Source organism: Micropterus dolomieu, linkage group LG04 (assembly GCF_021292245.1).
Source record: "Micropterus dolomieu isolate WLL.071019.BEF.003 ecotype Adirondacks linkage group LG04, ASM2129224v1, whole genome shotgun sequence".
NCBI classification, from domain to species: domain Eukaryota; kingdom Metazoa; phylum Chordata; class Actinopteri; order Centrarchiformes; family Centrarchidae; genus Micropterus; species Micropterus dolomieu.
Window position 1 is genome coordinate 24,491,221 of NC_060153.1, and position 22,138 is coordinate 24,513,358.

The 22,138-nt window shown below is 40.9% G+C and overlaps 1 protein-coding gene and 1 long non-coding RNA gene across 3 annotated transcripts in view; one reads left to right on the top strand and one right to left on the bottom strand.

Annotated features, from left to right (window-relative positions):
* Positions 1-10,245, bottom strand: part of LOC123970010 — a 112,115-nt gene extending 101,870 nt beyond the window's left edge. Inside the window, exon 1 of the long non-coding RNA XR_006824843.1 lies at positions 10,123-10,245. This is a non-coding gene — a long non-coding RNA (uncharacterized LOC123970010). The remainder of the gene's footprint in view (positions 1-10,122) is intronic.
* Positions 1-22,138, top strand: part of xylt1 (xylosyltransferase I) — a 95,568-nt gene that overhangs the window by 37,228 nt on the left and 36,202 nt on the right. For both annotated transcript variants that reach the window (XM_046047851.1, XM_046047850.1), the window contains exon 2: positions 18,915-19,497. In XM_046047851.1, the coding sequence (XP_045903807.1) occupies positions 18,915-19,497 (583 nt within the window). The remainder of the gene's footprint in view (positions 1-18,914; positions 19,498-22,138) is intronic.

The window sequence follows — 22,138 nt, forward strand, 5'->3', positions numbered from 1 at the left end:
AGTTTTCCTTCTTTTATCCCCATATTGTGGTAGCCACGCATGACTGGCAGTGTGTCGCACTGTACAACCCCACAAGAGTATCACAGCTGTTTGGAGAAAAGCCATTAGTTGCTTGCATTTGTTGTTTAAATGCAAATCTGACCACATGATGTGACTTTCAAATGAATTGATTATAATCATTTGGAAAATTATATTCAAGAAGTTTAACTGCTCAGCATGCAAAATGCATTAAGCAAATGTAAATGTAACAACTGGCCCATTCATACTTTTGAAAAAGTAATTTTTAGCGTATTTCTGCTTCAGTTAACATTTGTTTACCCCAATTCTCTCAGCAGATATCCAACCAACAACTGTCTCCACAGGCTACTTCTGATTCCTGCAACACAGCCTGAACTGTTTTTGTCTGACAGCCAAGAAGTGATTATAAGACTGTGACCAGATTCAAAAAAATTCCCTCTGTAAATAATTGGAGTCATAGGGGGTTCCTCAGTTACACATTAGTGCATCATGCATTTATGCATACATGACACCTATGTAAATGACTTGTCCTGGTCCTGGTGCCTGTACGATTCCTGGGTTAGCCTAAGAATGCTACCACGGTATAACCCTTAGGCATGTAACATGTAACATTTGAAGCTGTTTGAAAGGCTTTGACAGAGCTGGACTGAAATAAAAAACAAGTAACAAGTGAGTTAAGACATTACCCTTGCTGCTGAGAAAATAGTAAAGCAATGTAATTATTTTCTCAATGAGTTATGTGTAATGAATGAGTGAGTTTTCAAGTAACTTTCAAAACATTGTCGGTGAGATATGTGGCACAGCATAGACCTCTAATTCACTGGTTGGTGCATTGAGGAGGGCCTACCTTTTGTCTTATGGAACAAAGTGTTTTCAAGTACATCAGGACCAGAATCCTCTACCTGGCCCCTCCTCCCCACTTCCTTGACTATCTCACAAAAGACATCAGTATGCTTCAGTCTTGTCATGCTTGTCGAGTTGTTGAACAATGTCTGAAAGCCCATCCACCAACACCATTTCAATGTCAGAATTCAGGATGCTACAGAAGAACTTTTTTCTAGCTTTCTGAAACTGACAATAATGCCCACTTTGGTTTGACAGTTTGTCATTTGGCCAGGGGTACATAGGTTAGAAAATATGCAGGGTTTGAACTCCTCTCTCAAGCTGTTTTTTCATCCTTACATAACTACTTCCATCATTGTTTGTTGCCTTAAAGGTGAGACTGTCCGAAATTGTGCACCATTATCGGCGTCTATATTTGTATGATTATCACGTCTTGCCTCTATTTCTGTTGCCAGACTTTCCGTCCTGCATTGAGTGGGGCCATTCAGACCAGCTATAAACCATTTTTGCTTTTAGACGTAGACAGTTGACTTTTCATACAATCTCCTTCCTTTCAAGCATACCCATGTTTTAAGGCCTTATGTAAGATCTACAAGCTTTGTCTCACATAGAAATTTACAAATGTAGGTGTTTTAATTAAATTGTGCCCATAATGTTTCTAGAAACTAGAGCCAGAATATATATGATTGACATCTTAACCAAGCCAAGTTTATCCCCAAGCTTCCTCAGCAGATATACTATGGCTTGCATGTATTGTGACTCTAACTTGAACTCATGTCTAGACTCTCTAAGTAACCTGCAGCTGTCTGTGCAGTTGGGCTCATAGGAGGAGATCCAGTCAACACACATAAAGCCTTGGGTGATTAACGTTGTAGCTCTTCCCCATCTTTCATCTTGTTTTTCACCCATCATCATTCTATCTGTGCACAGAAATTAATTTCCTCTGCAGGTGTAAACAGAGTAGATAGGGTCTTAACCTTTGTGCACAGTACATGTGTTCGTTGTATTGTTCGAGTGACACAGGTCACTGAAAATTTATGTTATTTACAAAACTGTCTTCCCAGAAAAATGCCTCTTATTATTGCCTTGGCCTGATACATTCAGGTGTTCTTTTCCAGAGGTGAATTCTTCTTGACATACAGATGAGAGAGAGATAACTCTTGTGTGACGAGGCGTGAGCCTCATTTGAGTCCATGTTGAGATGCATGTTGTGCATCTGAGTCACCAGACCTACCAGGAAACCAAAACATCATTAAAAATGTAATTAACAGGTGCCTTGCATTCCCATGACAGCAGAGATGTAATAAGAAATACACCAAACAAATTAAACCTATCCCCTGACTGTTTTTAGCTCAGGTAAGGAGGAAATGTATATCTCCTGTTTGTGTGTCAGTAAGCAAAATATCTCAGAAACCTTGACATTCTTGACCTTGGAAGTAGCAATTCCAAGTAGCAAGTAGCAACACAACAATCACAACTGAAGTTCTGCTTACTGGCCTGTTCCTGAGCTTTTTACCATATTAACTATAGATGTGATTAAACTTTCCATGTTTCTGAGCACTTTTAGGACTTCTCATCTTTGTCTGCCAGCCTAGTATGTAGTATAGCTGAAACATTAGGAAAAAGCCAGTAACAAGCCAGCAGTGCTATGAGCTAAATGCCAGAGTCACAATGCAAACATGCACACAATGACTATGCTGATGTTGAGCACGTAAAATGTTTACAATGTTCTCCATCTTAGTTTAGAGTGTTATCATGCTAACATTTACTAATTTGCACTAAACACAAACTGTGTTTGCACATTTTCTTGAGACTGATCAAAGTGCTGAGTGAGACGCATTGCTCTTGTCTGGACTAATAAAAGATCATTGGTGATATTTCTACAAATTGGGTCTACTCTCTTTTTTTTTTGCTAACATGATGATGTAAATATGAATATGCACAAACTACAGCTGCGGCTGAGGGGAATGTCATGAGTTTCACAGGTATTAGGTCATAAACCAAAGCAGTGTACAAAGTGAGTTTTGACCTGTTGTCGTTCCTGGTTGAAAAACCAAAGGGATCACTAAAGCTATTGCAATTCATCTTGAGGGGAACATCAATGTCTGGAAAAAAAATGTACTACAATCCACCCAATACCTATGAAGACATTTTACTTAAAAACACAAATTTCAATCTCATGATGGGGCTACAGGGAAAGTCAGGGATCACCATAGTCCACAGGATCATCCTCCGTAGACCATTAATGATAAAACAAAATTACATGGCAGTCCATTAAATGGTTGTTTAAGTCTGGACCAAAGCGTTGGGCAGGGCAACAGACTGACAGATAGGATGACGTTGCCATCCAGCATGGCTAAATATGTTTAAATATTTTTATGATTAAAATAAACAACTGCAGCTTTGGCAGACATATGTACTCTATATGGGAGCTCTCTTGTCCTAATCTGTCCTCTCTATTGTCCTAACTTTACTAACCAACATGAAATTTCTTAAAAATTTGGAAAAATAGTTATTTAATTAAAAATAAGTTGTTTTTTTCCCGTAAAATTTTAAAAAAGTTTCCCGTCAAGTTGGTTATAAGGAATTCATATTTTCACTTCTTCATATTATTTATGTTACACAATAATGCGCATGTCGACTGAGCGTCTACCCATTATCTTCTACAGTGCATTTGCAAGCTTTTCCTGACAGAAATTGTGGTTGCATTGTGGAAGTGAAACCAAAGCTCTCGCTGATGTGATATATTTGCACATCATTAGCATGCTGTACTCAAACACAGGCACATGAGTGAAACACACAAACACACACACACACATCCGCTCCTTATTTCACTCGTCCTATACAAGAATGATACAGTGGATGAATGAATCCTACATAAATTCAAACATGTCATTTTGTCATTTTGTCATGTGCCGTGACATGAAGGAGCTGACAAATTCTGACCTCTGCATCGGTGTCACACCGGGGTCATGCCGTGTCACCACTATGTCACACAGATGCCTGGAATCTCAGCTATGTTCCCTGACACACTCGCTACAGACCTTACATCGCACATTCACATGTCGTTCCCACCAGCACATTCATGCAGAAGACAGAAAGAGAGTTTGGGGCCTTTCCTGTGAGGGGTCTCTTACCCCATCTCTCTCTCTCTCTCTCTCTCTCTTGTTCTTTTCCTCATATCCACTCTTCTACCTTTTCTCTCAGGCTTTATCTTACTCTGTCTCCTTAACTTGTAATCTCAGCCCCCTTCTCTCTTAACCCCTGGTCTTTTTAGGGTCTCTGTAAAATGTACGAGTGAAGGGCTGTTCTTCTATGGCACATACAAACACCCCTCCTTTGAATCCCTATAGATCAGCTGTGGGATCCCACTGTGCTGTCTGACCACGTTGCCTCAAAACACAGAAGCGACCCTCTGTTGCGGTGGCATTGAGCAGGGGCCCAAGATGTCACACACACACACACACACACACACACACACACATGCTGCACAGTGTGCAGCCCCTCCCCCGCTCTCTTTTCTTCTCTTCGCCGTGGTGAAAGGAATTGCATGGCTGTGCAGTTCAATCACTGTCAAGTGCAAAGAAAGGGGTCTCTTGTGCAAAATTTCATGATTCACAATTGATTAAATAGGGGTGTCATTTCATGGCTGAACAGGGAGGTGTGTGTGTGTGGGGGGGGGGGGGTTCATGCCCTTGTGAGATATGGCTCAGAAATCGCTTGATGGGCCCCCATTCAAAGCTGGAGATGTAAAGGTCTCGGATTTATTCACAGAGGAAAATAAGAGGCCGGTATAAGTGAGAGGAGGGGGTAAAGCGACACAGTAGGAGAACTGCCAGGAATCTTCTCATGGCTTGTTGAAAGGCTTTCATGCCCTTGAGAGATTTAGACCTAAAATATGGTATGTAAGCCATGCGATTTAGATTCCTGTTGTCATGTGGAAACCCCCAGGGTTCACCCAGTGGAGTGGCAGAGACAGAGGACAGGGAGGGGTGTTAAAATACAAGGGAAGAGGATGGTTTTGAAGGACTGAGTTGGTACCCATGCAGACACAGGGAGACCATGCAAACTCCACACAGAAAGGCCTGGGACGACCAACATTCAAACCCGAGACCTTCTTGCTATGAGTCCACAGTGCTTTCCACTAATTGACAACTAAATCTACCATCATGATGTTGATGTTAACCTTGCCAAATGTGACTTTTGACAGGTCAAACTAAACATTAGAACGGTTTACAACACTTTTTTTGAACAGAAATGTATTTCTATGTAATATCATTACACAGCACATATGAAACAAATCTATAATGTTTTCTTAAATGATTAGCCATAGATTTCAGTTTGCATTTCATTGTAAAATAGTACCAAAGAGATAGAGTTTACTTGTAGTATAATTAGCAAATGTTAACATGAAAAGTCTGTTTAGTGAGACAAAACATTGTTCCATTGGTGCATCTTTTGAAAGCTTGTTTGTAACCAGATTAAAAACCCTGGTAGAGAATGCTGAAATATTCAGATATTTGTCGGGACGCGGGTCATCCAGCTTGAAACTGGGAAATCTGGTCACCGTACTGTAGTTATACTTTTACCTAGCCTAGCTCACGTAGCATTATGTCAGGTTTGGGTAGCTGGGTAATGCTAGCTGTTGACAGTTCAGGAAACATTGCTACTTCCCTGTTACAGCACTTATAGTATGTGGATTACTCACTCATTCCCTCCATAATTGTTTACAAAGTTTACTCTATAATCAGCAGTCAATTGAGATTGTAAACACTTAATAATCCCATAACAAGCTATCATTATAGACACATTTCTATGGATACCAGCTATACCAGTACATTTTGGCCATGTCAAAGAACCATGCCATAATGCCCATAGAAATGGAAATTCATCAGGATAAAACTTATGTTATTCTAAATAGGGGTTGACCAATAATCGGCCTAGCCGATTATCGGCGCCAATATTCAGCATTTTTCCAATAATCTTCATCAACAATTTTAAAATCAAATAGCCGATATAATCAATTCTTTAATTCTGCTCCTTTGGCTCTGCTGCAGATTGCTGGGCATCTGCTTGGCTTGAGCAATGTCCCGCCCACAGTACTAGGTGAAGTTACGAGTAAAAGCCTATCAACACTGAATATAGTGCAGAATTAGCCAATAGAACGAGCGTCCGTCATGCTGCAGCCCCACCCCTCCTCTCTCAGCAGAGCTCCGCATACACAGAGATGCACATGCAACTAGGGGGCAGGAAGCAGTAATCCACTTTACTGGAACAATAATTAATCTGAGGAGTCAACAAGCAGCTGAACAGAAAACACTGCAGCCTCTCAGACCAGAGGATGCTGTATCGTCTAGAATATGGATATAGTCTATTTTAAAATTTAAAAAAACATTTTAACTAATTGCACATTCATAACAGCATCAATGAGTATGATTTTTACAATACATAACGTTTCTTAACAGCACAGGCAAAAATAGCAAAAACAAAGCAAGTCTCTCCCCACTTTTTAAACTAATAGCATATTCATAAAAGTAGCAATAAGTACGAAACATATAACGTTAATGTTTTTAATGCTTGGGGAGCAGCTTTTTTATGTCTGAGATAAAAAAAAATGAAGCAACTCAACTTTAGAACTAATATTACTGTTTTGCACATGCATTTAAAAGAGAAGTATTCAGTGGTTTTACAAAACACAAATCGTTGATTAACGCCACTCTCTCCTGCCTCTCTCCTGAGTGGATGCTTCACTGGCAGTTGCGGCCGGAGTTTCTTTCTACAGGCTAAGTTTCATGTTGCTGTGCTGCTTTAGCAGATTCTTCAGTACTGAATTGTTTGTGGTTGAAACCTTCTGATGGTTGCACAAAGTTTACAATGGAAGACAATGTTCTTTGCATCTCTGAGTGTGACACTGTAGGCCTAATGGCAGTACTTACAGCTGTGGAAGTAATCTCCCTCATTCTGTATTCTTCCTTTAGATTGACTTTAACAACGTAAGGTCTGGTGCCACTGACCTGCCATGCAGTCATGCATGTTACATTAATAAACAAATGAAACACAAGCAAACAGATACAACTCTGAAATGGCAGTTTATTATTGAGTCAACAAGAATTTACTAACTATGCGAAATCTAAGTTGATTACAAGGGTTGACAACAGTCTTCTGACCGGCTACCAAAGGGCTTATGCCCCCTGACTGCGTACGCATCCAGTAGTGTGTGCATACAAGAAAACCCGTCTACACACACAGAGCGAAGTGAGCGGAGATCAGAGTAGATTACACAAGTTGACTACTACGCCCGTTACTGTAAGTAAGTGCTGTTACTGCATCAGTACAATAAGCAGAAACGTGTACAGAGCGATATTTTAAATCTGCTCTGTGTCATCCACCGCAGCTGTGTTTTGGTTTTACACAAGCACATGTGCTAGCTCGGCTAATAGCTAGTTTGTTAAACAAGCTAAAATGAAATCTCTCTGTCTTTAGGCTGTTTAGCATAGATGCTATTTACCTTAAAATTGAGCAAATCCTTGTAAAATCAGCTGCTTGTTCAGACAACCCAGCTCCTCTCTACCAGGAGCAGCAAAAGGAAGAAGAGGAGGACTGATGTCTGTGCTCTTCATTTTAAACTTCACTTAGTATTTTACTATTGTTATCTGATCTTATATAGTGACTTTGCTGGTGTTTGCTGTTGCTTTTCTTGCTGCTCTGAAAACAGTTATAATAAAACATTAAGTTTGATTACTGTTCGGAAATTATTCGTTTTTTTTTTAAATTATAGATATTTTTAAAAGGCAGCTATTTAGTAATGAAAAACCAATAAGAGTATAGATGAAGAACAGAAACAAATAGTATCAATAAAATCCTAACAATATAAAGTACATACAATATAAATGGCAGCAAAGTTTATGATAATTTATCACTTATAGTTAACAAGTCCATCTATGGGATGGATCTGTAATTCATTTAATTTACTATTTATAAGATTAAACATGATAAATAACTTTAATCTTTTTATTTTCAACATTTTTTGTGTTGGAGTTTGTATTATTCTAAATTTTGACACCAAGATTAAAAATTTTACAACAAATGTATATCGGTTCCAAGGTACATGTCAGACACATGTGCCACAGATTGCACTTTTAGAGCTGATTTTTTTTACACTTCAGTCCAGTCTCTACTGTACATGAACACGCACACCCTCAGATTCAATACCCTCCTTGGTTTCTGGCTTCTGCCGACTCCACAGCAGAGAAATCATATATCACTCCACACACAGTCAAAGACACACACACACACACACACACACACGCACACACACATAGATACAAACAACAGGCCCCAGGATAAATGTGACTTGCACTAAACCAGTCTCGCAAGTGAGTAGTAGTGTGTGTGTGTGTGTGTGTGTGTGTGTGTGAGTGTGCAGACTTGCGTGTGTACAATATGGTGTGTGTAGTAGTAACAGAGGACAAACTGGAGATGCAGGTGTGTGTGTATGTGTGTGTGTGTTTGTGCGTGTTTAGTAATCCATCTATGTAAGCTGCTGGGATGCCGAGTAAAGATTTTTAAGGGGAAAAGGCAAACCAAACCTTGTGAGACTCAGGCACTTTTCCTACATACTTTGGGGATTTTAGCTCTAACATTGTTCCCAGTGTGAGTTTCCTTGTTGTTGGTACACACTCAGAATAAATCTTTGGGGTTATTTGAGGTCGCCTCTCAGCTCTATTTCTTCATAATCCAATTTAGGAGGAAAGTTAAAGAAGAGAACAATTTTGACATCAATACATTCATAGTATTTATTTATTTTTTTTTAGCATTTACTTCCGTTCATTTCCATAACAGTAAGCAGATTCTAGTTTAAATTATGCCCATTACACTCGTTTACATTTCAAGAGTGACTTATAGTAAGTGCAATAAATGAATTTAAGGTTGAATTACTTGATATCCGATGCCTAAAACAGCCAAGATTAAGGAATTTAATGGTTAAGAGTGTGAGCATAGAATACTAATGTGTGGTAGTACTACATGAAGTATTAGTGGCCAGGAAGAACAAAATACTTTTTGCAATGAAGGAGGAAGGTAATTAAACATATAACTGGCTATATGTCACATATATAGCGAATTATCACTAGCCAAAAACAGCTTTAAATGATTTCTGCCTGGGGAGGAGAGGAAGTTCCCATGAATCTCTTTTTATTATCCTTAACCAAACCTGTGTTGTGTTTATTGATAGGTTTGCATCACTTAGCAATACTTTTTTGAGCTTTTGCACACTCTGGCAACATAGCAACAAATTTTGGCTACCTTATAAATAATTTATGGGGCTTTTACTAAATACAGCCACAGCAAACATTACATTTAGTGCAACATTTCGTGAATTATGCTCATCTGCTGTTTGCCGAGAGTTAAATGAGAAGATCAATACCACAAATAACAAATTGTGTTTTACATGCAATCTCTGCTGGTTAATTATTGGGTTAAGTACTGACCTTCAGAATTGCTGTTAGGCAGTTTAGCTAGAGCAAGCTGTTTTCCAGTGGAGTGGTTATGCTAAATGAAGCTAATGACTTGCTGGCTGTAACTTAATGTTAAGCGTATAGGCAGGACAGAAGGATAGTAAATCTTCTCATCTAACTTTCAGCAACAAAGTGAATAATAATATTTCCCAAAATGTCAAACAATTGCTTTAACCTTCTTATGAAATCTGTAAAATACCATCATCTTACTTTCAGCTAAACAAGATCTAACCCTAACCCTTCATTAGATACACCTTACTAGTACCGGGTTGACCCCTTTCCCTTCAGAATTGCTTTATTTCTTCGTGGCATACTTTCAGCAAGGTGTTGGAAACATTCCTTAGAGACTTTGGTCCATGTTGACATGATAGTATTACGCAGTTGCTGCAGGTTGTATCCATGCCAAGCCATTGGAGTACAATGAACTCAATAATCATGTTCAAGAAACGAGTTAGAGATGATTTGAGCTTTGTGACATGGTGCATTATCCTGGTGGAAGTAGCCATCAGAAGATGGGCATTCTGTGGTCATAAAGTGATGGACGTGGTTAGCAACAATAATCAGGTAGGCTGTTGCGTTTAAAAAATGCCCAATTGGTACTAACGGGCCCAAAGTGTGCCAAGAAAATATCCCCCACCACCAGCCTGAACTGTTGATACAAGGCAGGATGGATCCATGCTTTCATGTTGTTTACGCCAAATTCTGACTCTACCATCTGAATGTTGCAGCTGAATTTGAGACTCACCAGACCAGGCAAAGTTTTTCCAATCCTCTGTTGTCCAGTTTTGATGAGCCTGTGTTAGCTGACAGGAGGGGCACCTGGTGTTGTCTTCTGCTGCTGTAGCCTATATGCTTCAAGTTTCAATGTGTTGTGCATTCAGAGATGGTATTCAGCATACCTTGGTTGTAGGGATGAAACGATTACCGGTTTAATGGTAAACCATGGTTTATGGTTAATATTACCGTACACAATTTAATTACCATGATAACCGGGTACGGTTAACCGTGCTGTTGTAATCTCACGGCAAACACTGTCCAGCGTCTCCCAGAAGCAGGCGCGCATGCGCAGAATGCAACGTGGGTTTGGGTCAATGACAACACGGCAGAAGACAACGTTGCGGAGATTTTTCAGTCACTCTGAAGTCATATTTTAGTTTTTATGAGAGTGCTGAGGGAAACTTGATTGAAGAAAATATCCTTATAGTGAACGCAGGGTGAGTTTATTTTTAGTTTTGGTTTGTCTCTCTGACTTGCTAACAGCGTGTAAACTGAAACTCTCAGTGTTAGCTGCTCTTTTAAAAACGCCACACGTTGTTCTGTTGCTGTGTGTGTCATGTGTCGGCAGAGTCTATTCGTCCACTGCACTTGATAACACGTTACGCAGTTTAGTCAGTCAACCAGCATATTTAGAAACGCTACAGACTCCTCTGTATTTATGTCAGTTTTTGGGCTCATTACTATCTCTGTCTTATAAAGACTTATTTGTTTTCATGTAATTGTCCACGGGATCATTGTATTACCTATATAAAATAAAATCTTGATAATGCACACTTAGATGATTTTCATATACTACAAATACAAAAGGTATTTACTGTTATTTTATTTTTCAAGCAAACAAAATGGCAATTGTAGCCTATTTGTAGTTTTGAATATAAAACTTGTTGAAATGGTTTCAGTGCGTGTATCAGTTCATCATTTCAATATTTTTTGGCACATTTTTACAATACCGTGATAATACTGATAACCATGATGATTTTGGTCACTATAATCATGATATGAAATTTTCATATCGTTTCATCCCTACTTGGTTGTAACGAGTGGTTATTTGAGTTACTGTTACCTTTCTGTCATCTCGAACCAGTTTGTCCATTCTCCTCTGGCCTCTGACATCAACAAGGCATTTTCATCCACTGGATATTTTCTGTTTTTCAGACCATTCTCTGTCAAACCTAAAGACGGTTGTACGTGTGTGGTGTCCGAACAATAATGCTGCGATGATGTGTTGAGAAGAAATCCGCTTGACACTGTTCTTGATCATAAAAGTTTATTACATCAAGGAGTTCAGCATCAATTACAAGCTCTGCAGGAGCTTGGAGAGTGACCCAGCCCGATGGCCACTCTGTCTCTCTGTACATCAAACATAGCTTATATAGGGCATGTTTAGGTATCTGCTAAATACCATATAAGGGTCAGAGTCTGCAATCTAAAGCTCCAATCCATATAAGAGCAAAGTTCTATAGGATAAGTGTAGACATCTTGTTGGACACCAGATAAGGGTCTGAGCCTCCACGTAACCACTGGCCTCTGCTCTCCCCTTAAAGGTCACTAATCCTCTATCCAGCTGCTAGAGTGTTGTTTTAAACTGTAATGGTAAAATGCACATATGTTATACACCACACGTGATAATCCCAGTAGATCAGCAGGTTCTGAAATACTCAGACCAGCCTGTCTGGCACTAACAACTATGCCACTTTCAAAGTGACTTAAATGACTTGACCACGTCTGTATGCCTAAATGTATTGAGTTGCTGCCATTTGATTGGCTGATTAGCTATTTCTATAAGTGGCCGGTGAGTGTATGTGGGCTTCATATATCAACAAGCCATCAGAGAACATCAGTGCTTTGAGTGGGCTGAGCGTAATGTGTACACAAGGGGAGCTCTGGGAAAAAACTATTGCGAGAGATCATGATTGCAATGGCATGCAAACACTGAAGCAGAAATATTTTTTAATTCCTCTGTGGCCTTGTAGGAACTCCTCAAAGAATCCCCCACCCCCACAGTTAATGCATTTCTTCATAAGTATGTTTGTGTGGAGATTTTTACGTAGAGTTCTGCTGTATTTAAAAAGGGTATTTTTTTGAGGAACAGGAACTCCATGTATCTTCCTTGTGTCTGTGGTTGTGAGTGCAGAGGTCAGGGTTTTTTGTTTTCTCGCCCAGTTGAAACCATTCATGCAAATAGTCTGTGAAGCCATGTAAGTGTAATATAAGAATATACATCAGAAAGAAGTTCAACAGCAGTTTGTAAATTCACCTCTGCCCTCTGTTTTTAGTAAAAACCCTTGAGTCTCTACCCTAGGATCATTGTCTCTGGAAGACTTTGATAATTTTCAGTGGTTTCTACCTTAAGTAGCCAATTGCAATAATTCGTCTATTTCCCAGAGGGGTGGCATATTTGTATCTTTTTTCTTTGTTTACAGATAATGCATCCTTTCTTCAAATTTCATTTGTCAAACCCAACCTTTAGCTGCTGTTACTACATCACTGAGGGAGAGATTTAATTTCAGCCAAGCACCCAGCAGCCACAGATCTGCCTGGGCCAGTCTGCAATTCTAGGTGGCTGGATTTGTAAGTAGTTTTCAGAGGTTCTCATTTTCTCTCTCCTTTAGGTATACATTTGCGCGCACACACACATACACACACACACACACACACACATACACACACACACACACACACACACACTCCCTTTTCAACACTTTTGCTCCGGGGCTTGAAGCAGGGCACACAACAAGAGGCTTCTGTGCATACCAAACCCAGATTGTTCATTCAGAGCTGCCACTAATCATGCATTTGCGCACACACACACGTACACACTTACATTACATGTGACCAGCATTCCTCCGGTTTTAGCCCTTGGGAGAGAAGGAGGCTGAAGGAATTGAGCCAAGAGAGAGAGAGAAAAAAGACAAAGGTAGCAGAAAATCAGGAAATATTCATAACTACAAAATAGAGTACATTGGAAATCCTAGAAAGTGAACCTGACGCCTTTAATGAAATCCACTTGACTGAGGAATCTGCAAATATCTTTACCGTTTCCAGCTTGATTGTTCCCGTCCCGTTTAAATACATTAAAAACGTGTTAAAACAGAGGAGCTAGCCTATTACTTTAATATGCTTTCAGAAGTTAATAACTGAATTAAATATAATTAATTTATCATTGAGGTGAAAAGGTGCCACAATCACATTTATAGAAGTTACTTCCACAAACAACAGACACAAACAGGAGGGAAGGCTAAATCATGTGTGTTGACTCAGCAGGGATCTACAGGAGAAACATATTATAAAGCTATAAAGAATACCTGAGAGCCTTACTGCATTATATTGTTATATTTTTATATTTTGAATTGTCACCTTCCACCTGAATATTGTATTTCCCTTAATAAAATAAAAAACATTTCCACCATAAATTGGTGCAGAAAAGGCAGACATTTTCACCAGAATGCAGGAAATTAAGTCTTTAATGCTCAAAATCTTCTGGGGGAGGACCCCCACACCCCACACTTATTAAGTGCCCCATCTAAGAATACGGTCTGTGTGTTTACAAAAAGTTTCTGAGAGGAACATTCACTTATTAATTAAATTTAATCCCTATTGACATGGCTTTTTTGTTACCTGGGAAAGTCATAAAATTGTTGTGTATCATTCACTTATGTGCTTTTTTCATGTTTTTAATAACAAGAGTCACAACAACAACGATGATAATAATCAACAATATTCAGGACAAATAGCCAACATCTTGTTTGATGGGGGGCGGTAAGGGACCTAGATAATGGATAGGTGGGCGCTGGCCCAAAAAAGGTTGAGAACCACTGGTTTAGACCCTTTGAAACTCTTTGTTATTAAACTAAATCATACACTTTGTATGAGCGTTTCAGAAACTGCAAATCTAAGAAAGCAGAAAAGAGCAGCTGCTTTTTGCCTCCAAACTTTACAGCTGATAAGCTACGATAAGTACGACTTCTAAGAAGTCACTAAGCATTTAGGTCGTCCCGGCTCTACCCTGGCTCATTTCTCCGCAAGGTGTCCTGAGGTGCTAGAGCAGCTGTGAACAAAGTCTGTCAGTGTATCAGTCTCCTATGTCATGCCAGACGCCACATCTTGCTCTGAGTATTGCAGGGATTCAGTCCAGGTGATTAATCTGAGCTCGTTAGCCACATGGCAGGCAGGTCGTAGCAGAAGCTGGCCTGCTCACCGCCGTAGTGACTGAACACCCACCTACTCACACATATGCAGTTCTGTATTTCAGCACATATCAGTACTGTATTTCCTAATAAACTTGACTGTATCTTTATATACAAGGTGGTATGGTTGTTTGCATGGCTGTCCATACACCAGCTTGTGTTGACAGAGTACACACTGTAGAAGCTTATCTCAGCTCGGCCCCATAGGAATGATGTCTTTTAAAGCGGGCTGGGAGTGTGAGGTGAAACTGATATGTGCTGCTACCTCGCTCTCCCTCACATCTACCGGGGGACTGCAACAGTAAATGATGGCATTAGGAAGGAGGGGAGGGGGCGGAGCAGATGAACTGCTTTCCTTCCTAGAGCGAGGGATGATACGTGGGCCAAGGCAGGAGGAGGAGGAGGAGAGTGGTGAAGCTGGACAGGTGCTGAGAGAGAGATATGTGCTTTTTTTCTCTGCTGCACGGGATATGGGGGGTGGAGAGAAAGGGAGAGAGAGAAAGAGAGAAAAAGGACAGGTGAAATATTTCCCCCTGTGGCAGTGGAAATAGGGGAAAGTGGAAAGGGCCAGCTCTGTATTGAGAAATGGACTAAACCATTCCCTGAGGGGATGTTGAGACTCCCAGCCCCACAGGCCTCTCTCTAAATGTACCTACCAGTGATGGATAGTATCAACGTTTACCCCCTCTGCTTTTTCCTCACTCCTCAGCAGAGCTCAGGGAGGGCTGTTCGTGTGTGTCTGTGTGTTTTTGTGTGAGTGTGCAACCAGCATACCCCATGCCAGGCAATCCTGGCTTGCCTCCTCGACACTCCCAGGGAGTAGAAAACATATCCCCTGTAACAATCAATAGCTACCCCCAGCTCCCAGCCCCATCTGCAGTCCAAAGCAGTTCCTATCTCCAGTGGCCGCCACTACTATTAATTCTGTGCCCCACCGCTTCCTGCTTAGAGCCCGGTCCCTGAGATTAAAGAGCAACACAGCTACTGGAGTCCTTTGCTCACAGGAGGAGAAGGAGGAGGAGGAGGAGGAGGGGGAAATAGGGCACAGTGTGAAGATTGTTTATCCAGAGGAATCTCCTCAGTACCAGCCTACAAATATTACTCATTTCCACTTCAGGGCCACATGGGGCTAACCTCATCTGACTCTTATCCGTGTCAATTAATTTGCAACAAATCATCATCTTTGTGATGCTTTCGGCTTCTTTTCCCCCAAAGAAAACAATTATAGCCAGCTGGGATGCAGTCAAAGAAGTAGTTAAAATACAACAATCTAATGCTCATGGGATCAGTCGATTTATCAGTCAGTTGATCAAAATTAATCTGGAAGAATTTTAGGAGTCTAGTAATTGTTGATGAGTCATTTATCAAACACAAATGCAACAAAAAAACTGGTAAGGAAACTGGTTCCCAGCTTCTCAAATGTGAGGATATGCTGCTTTTGTCTGTCTTGCTTGACTGTGAATGAAATCTCTGTGGGTTGGACAAAAGACACATCTGCACCTGATTGTGACTAAATGGGCTGTTTGTCTTTATTTCTCCCAACTTTCCTGAACTTTTTTTTTTCAATATTGCAATATGTTACTCTGATAAATTACTGCAAGCAAACATATGATGTGATCAATCAAAATAATGTCACCTGCTGAGCTGAATCAGACCTTTGATGTGTAACGTAGCACTGCTGCTTGCTAGATTTTTTTCATGAAGGTTAAAGGAATCGTTTGTTTTAATTACACTTCTAGCAAAGAGCTGGATTAGAAGAGTAATAACACATGTCTGTACTGCAAATATAAAGCTACAGCCAGCGGCTGGTTAGCTTAGCATAGCATTAACTGGCAGCAGTAACTGTCATTTTTACACGTTTTTTGTAAGGTTTTTAACAAACAAGATACTTTGTATTAATTATTGAGATTCAGAGGTGCTGTTAGGCGGATTGTATTGCAGCACAGAGCCAGGCTAACTGTTTCTACCTGTCTCCAGTCTTTGTGTTAAGTGTGCTAAGATAACCGTCTCCTAGCCCCATTCATATAAACCAAACAGCCACGTCAGTATCGATCGATCGAATTAGTGTTCCTTATTTCATGCGAGGTCTCCACTGTAAAATGCTGTGCAAAATTGTCCGTTTTTGTTTGTTGGTATTTTTTACAGTTTAATTAATCATTATTTCGAGTAAAGGATTAATTAAAAATAGTCAGCTGTCAAGTGATAATGAAAAAAATGAATAGTTGTAGCCTTACATCAATCCCTTATTGACAGCGCAGACAGACATGCCTCAGGTAAGCTTCACTTGGCCTTGCTGTGGCAATGAGCATACTAACTTGAATTCTAAGAATTCTGTGATAAGAGAATATGGAGAAAGCTTCATCAGCAAACGTTTGGCATTTGTCTGCTGTAAGAAAATTAGATTTCAGGTGCTGTTGTTTTTATTGTTTATCTCATTTGGGCATTGTTCCAATTTAACTGTGTCCCTGATCTTCTCATGTGTCTCACAGTGGGACTCAAAGTGAGAGTATCCGTTTCTCCAGGGCAAACACATGCTGCCTCTACTTTACTAGCTCTCTCCCTCCCTTAAACACACACGCATACACTCATACACACACTCTCACACACACACACACACACACACACACACAACACACACACACACACACACACACACACACAAGTGAACACTTTTAGAAAAAAAAAACACAAGAAACATGCACTGTACACACATAATCATGAACACACACAGACTCATTTTACCTCTGCAAACATCCAGTGACTTGCACTGCATGGATTAGCCCCATAAAGCATTCCCTTTGAAACTCAGCAAGTAGGGATTTCTTTTTAGGTGATCACTGGCCTAAGCAGCTGTTACACGCAGGATTAGCAGGTTCTGCCATTCAGACAACATGGTCTGTTTAAACTGACAGGGGGAAGAAAGTAGAGAAAGACAAGGAGGGGAAAGGAGAGGTTATGACAGGCAGGAGCAGAAATGATGCTGAGAGAGAGGGGAGGGAGGGAGAAAAGGAGGTGTGAAAAACTTGAAATAGGCAACAGATGACAAGAGAAGGGGAGTGAGCATGTGGAGCAGAAGGGATGAGAGGTGAAAGGAGCAGAGAAGAGCAGTAGAATTAGGATGTGTGAAGAGAAGTGTGAAGGGAAGGAGACGCATGGAGAGAAAAGAGGATAGACTGTGAGGAAAGGGGAGGAGAGGACAGGAGCGGACAGGAGAGGAGAGGCAGAAGCTTATCCAGTGTTGTGAGAAGTAGGACTCTGCCAAGAAGCAGCTTAAAAGGAGCTGACAATGAGAATATTGTTCCTCTTCTGTTTTTCATCCAGTTTGTTGTTTCTTGTTTTACTTCTATAATATCATCCTCCTCCTGTCTCTCCGAGTGTGAAAGCGTGTCATCCAGCCACCTTTTGTAATTGTGCTAGTACAAGGTGTTTGCAAAGAGGGTAGGTTGATGGGCTGATAACAGGCCTAGCTTCAGGGGTGGAAAGACATTTCCATTCTGGGCGGCTGGCTCACAATAGCATCTCTCTTGCTTCCCTTGTGTCTCTCATCTCTCTTACTTCCATTCTCTCACATACCTCATTTTGCATTTAGCGCTCCTTCCCGCTTTCTCTCCTTTTTTAGTGTGCATTGTAAATGGAGGAACACATCGGGGATCCCTGTTGTTATGAGCTATGTCTTCCCACGGCTGCTGTTTGTCGTTCCATTCCCCACTCACTTTTTCCCCTCCGCTTCTTCTCCTGTGTGTCTAGCAAGGTGTGCAACCGTGGTGTGGTAGCCAGGCAGCTTTCTCCGTTTGATGCATCGCGGCATATTTCACTGGAACAAGCCAGCGCTTCCTGGGAGCAGAACTCATGCCTCGTGTCAGCGCTCCTTCGCCTTGCACTCGCCACTTTCACTCATTACCCTTTTCCTCTTTCTGCTCTCCCCTGTGCCCCTCCTTCGCTTTCAGCCTATTCTGCTGGAAAGATAGGGAAATTGTACATTCAGACGTTCACACACACACACACACACACACACACAGACACTATCTCATATATGCAGACACACAGCACAGACAAGTGCAGCCTTTCCAGTCACACGCCACACCACTACAATTTCTTCACATTTTCTAAAAGGAATTGTACACGTGTGTGCACACACACACACACACACACACACACACACACACACACATGCATAAACACAAACACCCACACAATCTCACAGTCATATTCTGGCCCTTTATCCCTTCTTGGTAATCTGTTTACGGAGTGCTGGGCACATTTGAGGGGAATTTAATTGAAACCAGGGCTAATCTGATGATGGCATGGCGCGACAGAGCCCTCAGCTCTGCATCACCTCTAGTCAGGTTGCACCTTGTAGTTCTCTCACTCAATACCTTGCTACTTCATTTTATGCCTCACATTTCAATGCAGCGCTGCCCACTCATACGTACCACATTCATTGTTAATCCGACATTTTATATGCACCACGCTCACTCAATTCTGATCTTGTTTTTCTTGTTTGTGTCTTCCCTCCTCTTTTTTCCTCACTCCCCACTATTTACCCAACGCTTCCCTTGTCTCCTTCTTCCAGGATGGATATTACTCCCACAGGCCGAAGGAGAAAAGTAGAGTGGACAGCAACAATGAGAACTCTGTGCCCAAAGACTTTGAGAACATAGACAATAGTAACTTCGGTGCGCGCTCACAGCCACACCGGCAGTCTGTAGGGGCCACCATCGGCAAGCGGGAGAATCTGCAGGAGAAGGCCCACGCCCAGCAGCAGGCCTGGCGGGACAGCTCCCCGAGTCTGGGCCGCAGCTCAAACGAAGTGCTGCCTGTAGGCCACCAGCCGCTGGTAGTGGGCAACAATGCCTCCTACCCAGGTGGTCGGGGCATCGCAGGAGAGTCGCAGCAACACTACCATACCTCGCAGGCCCAGCAAGCACAGTCGCAGCACAGACATCAGCACCCACACAGGAGGCAGTCGACTGCAGCACCGCTGGAGGTGACTTACGACCAGCCACCTAAGTGTGAGATCAGTGGGAAGGAAGCCATTTCAGCTCTATCCAGAGCCAAGAGCAGGGAGTGCCGGCAACAGATTGCTGAAGTGTACTGCAGACACAAGGAAGGGCAGTTAATGCCCGAGAAGGTCACTCGCTACTGCCCCCTCGAGGGTGAGTCATTAATCATTGTAATTATTTGATTTTAGTTAATACAAATGGATATGTCTGTGATTCACTTTGTATTCTGCACAAAAATTTTCTAACTGAATGGGTCAATATCTATCAAGTTTCCCATCTTGGGGACATCTGATAGTTTAATTCCAAATGGTTGTGATATGTGAAACCATAATATTTCTTTACATTTTTATGGAATACCGAAATAAGCAACAATCAAGTTTAAGATCGGAAAAAAACATCCTAAGTTACTTTTTATTGTTAAGTGTAACACTCAAAAACGTTGTCTGCTTCATAAGGTATTTGTGGATTTGGTTCAGATTTCATTGAAACTGCTGGCAAAATGAGCAACACTCAAATGTTGCTAAACTGATTGGTGCCCGGAAATACATGGCATCACCTTTTCCCAACTTAGCCATGCCCACTTATAACCATTAATACAGAAATCTCTGATGTGAAATAACCAGAACTATTCAAGAAAAGTTTCATGTCGGACCTACATTGCTCATAGTAAGAATCTGCCTCACGTCGCAGTATAATTAGCTGTGCGATACCTAAATGTCAAGTGGACAAAGAAAGACACTGATGGCCTTTACACACCAAGTGCATATATTTTGTCCTAAATTGTCACACAAATAAATACAACCCTTACATTGTGTCAATCAAGTTTACATACCAGCTATGAAATTTTCATCTGTCATTAAAGTTTTCAGAACAGGTTAAATTTTCAGCGTTTTTTTGCAGCCGTCAAAAGCAAAGTATCATTTGAGAAATCAGATCTACTCCTACAGCCTACCTAAAGCTATTTTGTCCATTTTGTCTTCTATTGTGATTTTTTGCAACAAATAGAATAATAAAAAACATTGGACTCGATGTGCAAGGTTTCTATGTATAACGATTTTTAGCGGATGAAAAAAACACAGAAGAAAAAAACTTGGTGTGCAAGGTATGGGCTAGAGGTTGAATTCCTGCTAAGGCCTGTCTGGCCAAACAACATTTATGTGAAAACAGTAATAATAGATGACGCTCTTAAGAGCTATTCACTACAGTGCTATTTAAAACAATTGTTCATCTCAAATCACTAAACTTCACAAATAGGTTAAAAATCAGGATATCAAGAAGCTAATAGATTTTTTGCTTTTATTGATTAAGTACAAAACACAAAGAAAAACTTCCTGGAAATAATGTTGACAGGTTGTCAATTGTCCTCATATAGTTTGACATTTAATCTTTTCACAGTATTTCTTCCTACTCTCTGCTGTTCAAGCTTTTTTCATATCAAAAAAGAAAAATAATATCCGCAAAGCTAAGTACAAACAGCATAGTCTGACCAGTCAGTCTTTAGTACATGGTAAAATATTTCCTGTTCTTGTAATTGTAATTCTCGTCAAAGGCAAGAAATGTCGTTTTTTTTGCTGATGTGTAATTGGTGAAGTAAATTGTTGGAGAAAATGGGGATGCTGTTTGTATTCTCTCCAAATTGGTTTCCAATTTTCATTTGTTTTGTCAAGCTGGCCACAGACCACAGGTTCTTCTTCTCAAACAGACGCACACAGACACACACATTTTTTCTCTAAGAATTTATGGTTGTGGGTTCTGTAAACATAATTTGTTGCGGCTGCTGCCATCGGTGAGCAACCATGTTTAGCTAGTGAACAGCACATACACACACATGCATTTTTACTCATGGGAATGGACTGAATGCAATATGAGCAGCAGGGGAGGAGGAGAAGGCTATTATACATCCTGCTTGTTCTAGTCAGATACCTTCCCTGGCCTGCACTCATTTTATTAGAACTTGAGGAGGCACTGTGACTTAGCAACTTCTGTGCATTCCCCTTCCCAAGAGCAGGAGTATCGTTTCTCTGTGCCTAAGCTCCTGTCATCTCACACAGCAACTCACCATCCCACTCAAACTGACAGTTTGATCAAAGGAGACAAAGAAATTGAAAAGGGCTTTCCCCTGGTGGCTGAGCTGTAACAACACGACAGCTAAATTAAATCACTTTTCTTTCTTACTCGCCGTCTGCCTGCCTGCTGCCTGCCAATGTGTTATCTCCCCTTTTCTCTCTCTCTCTGCCCTGCCCCCCCCCCTTCTCTGTTCCCCATTCCAATTCAAGTCCTAACCTTGTTAGCAGAAAATTGTCCAATTTGATTTGATCGGCATTCTGTCCTTGAGGCCTTGGCTAGATTAGCAATTGTGTTAGCTCTGGTATTAGCATCATTGAATACAGGGAGAACATGTTCAATCTCTTTGCCTCCCATATGCTAACTTGGCTAATAATGATATGATTGGGCTGATGATTATTATTGCTCCAGCAGCTGGCAGTCAGTAACCTTGCACCTATGTAGCTTCAACCTACTGGTCTTGTACTAACAAGGATTTGTGTATACATAAATCGTACATAAAGCTGCTATAATCACTATATTTATAACAGAAATGAATCAAATGAGTAGTTGTGATGTGAGCAGAGTCGCTCGAAGTGACAAACCCATAGAGAATTAACTCTGAGAACCCAACTCTGAAGTTTTCCTCAGATCTATGATCTTCTTTTAGCTCATTGCCTTGATTTTCTGGCCTGCAACTTTACTGCTTTTGTTTGCTCTTATGGCTTAATTTTCAGCTGCAGCAGCCAGC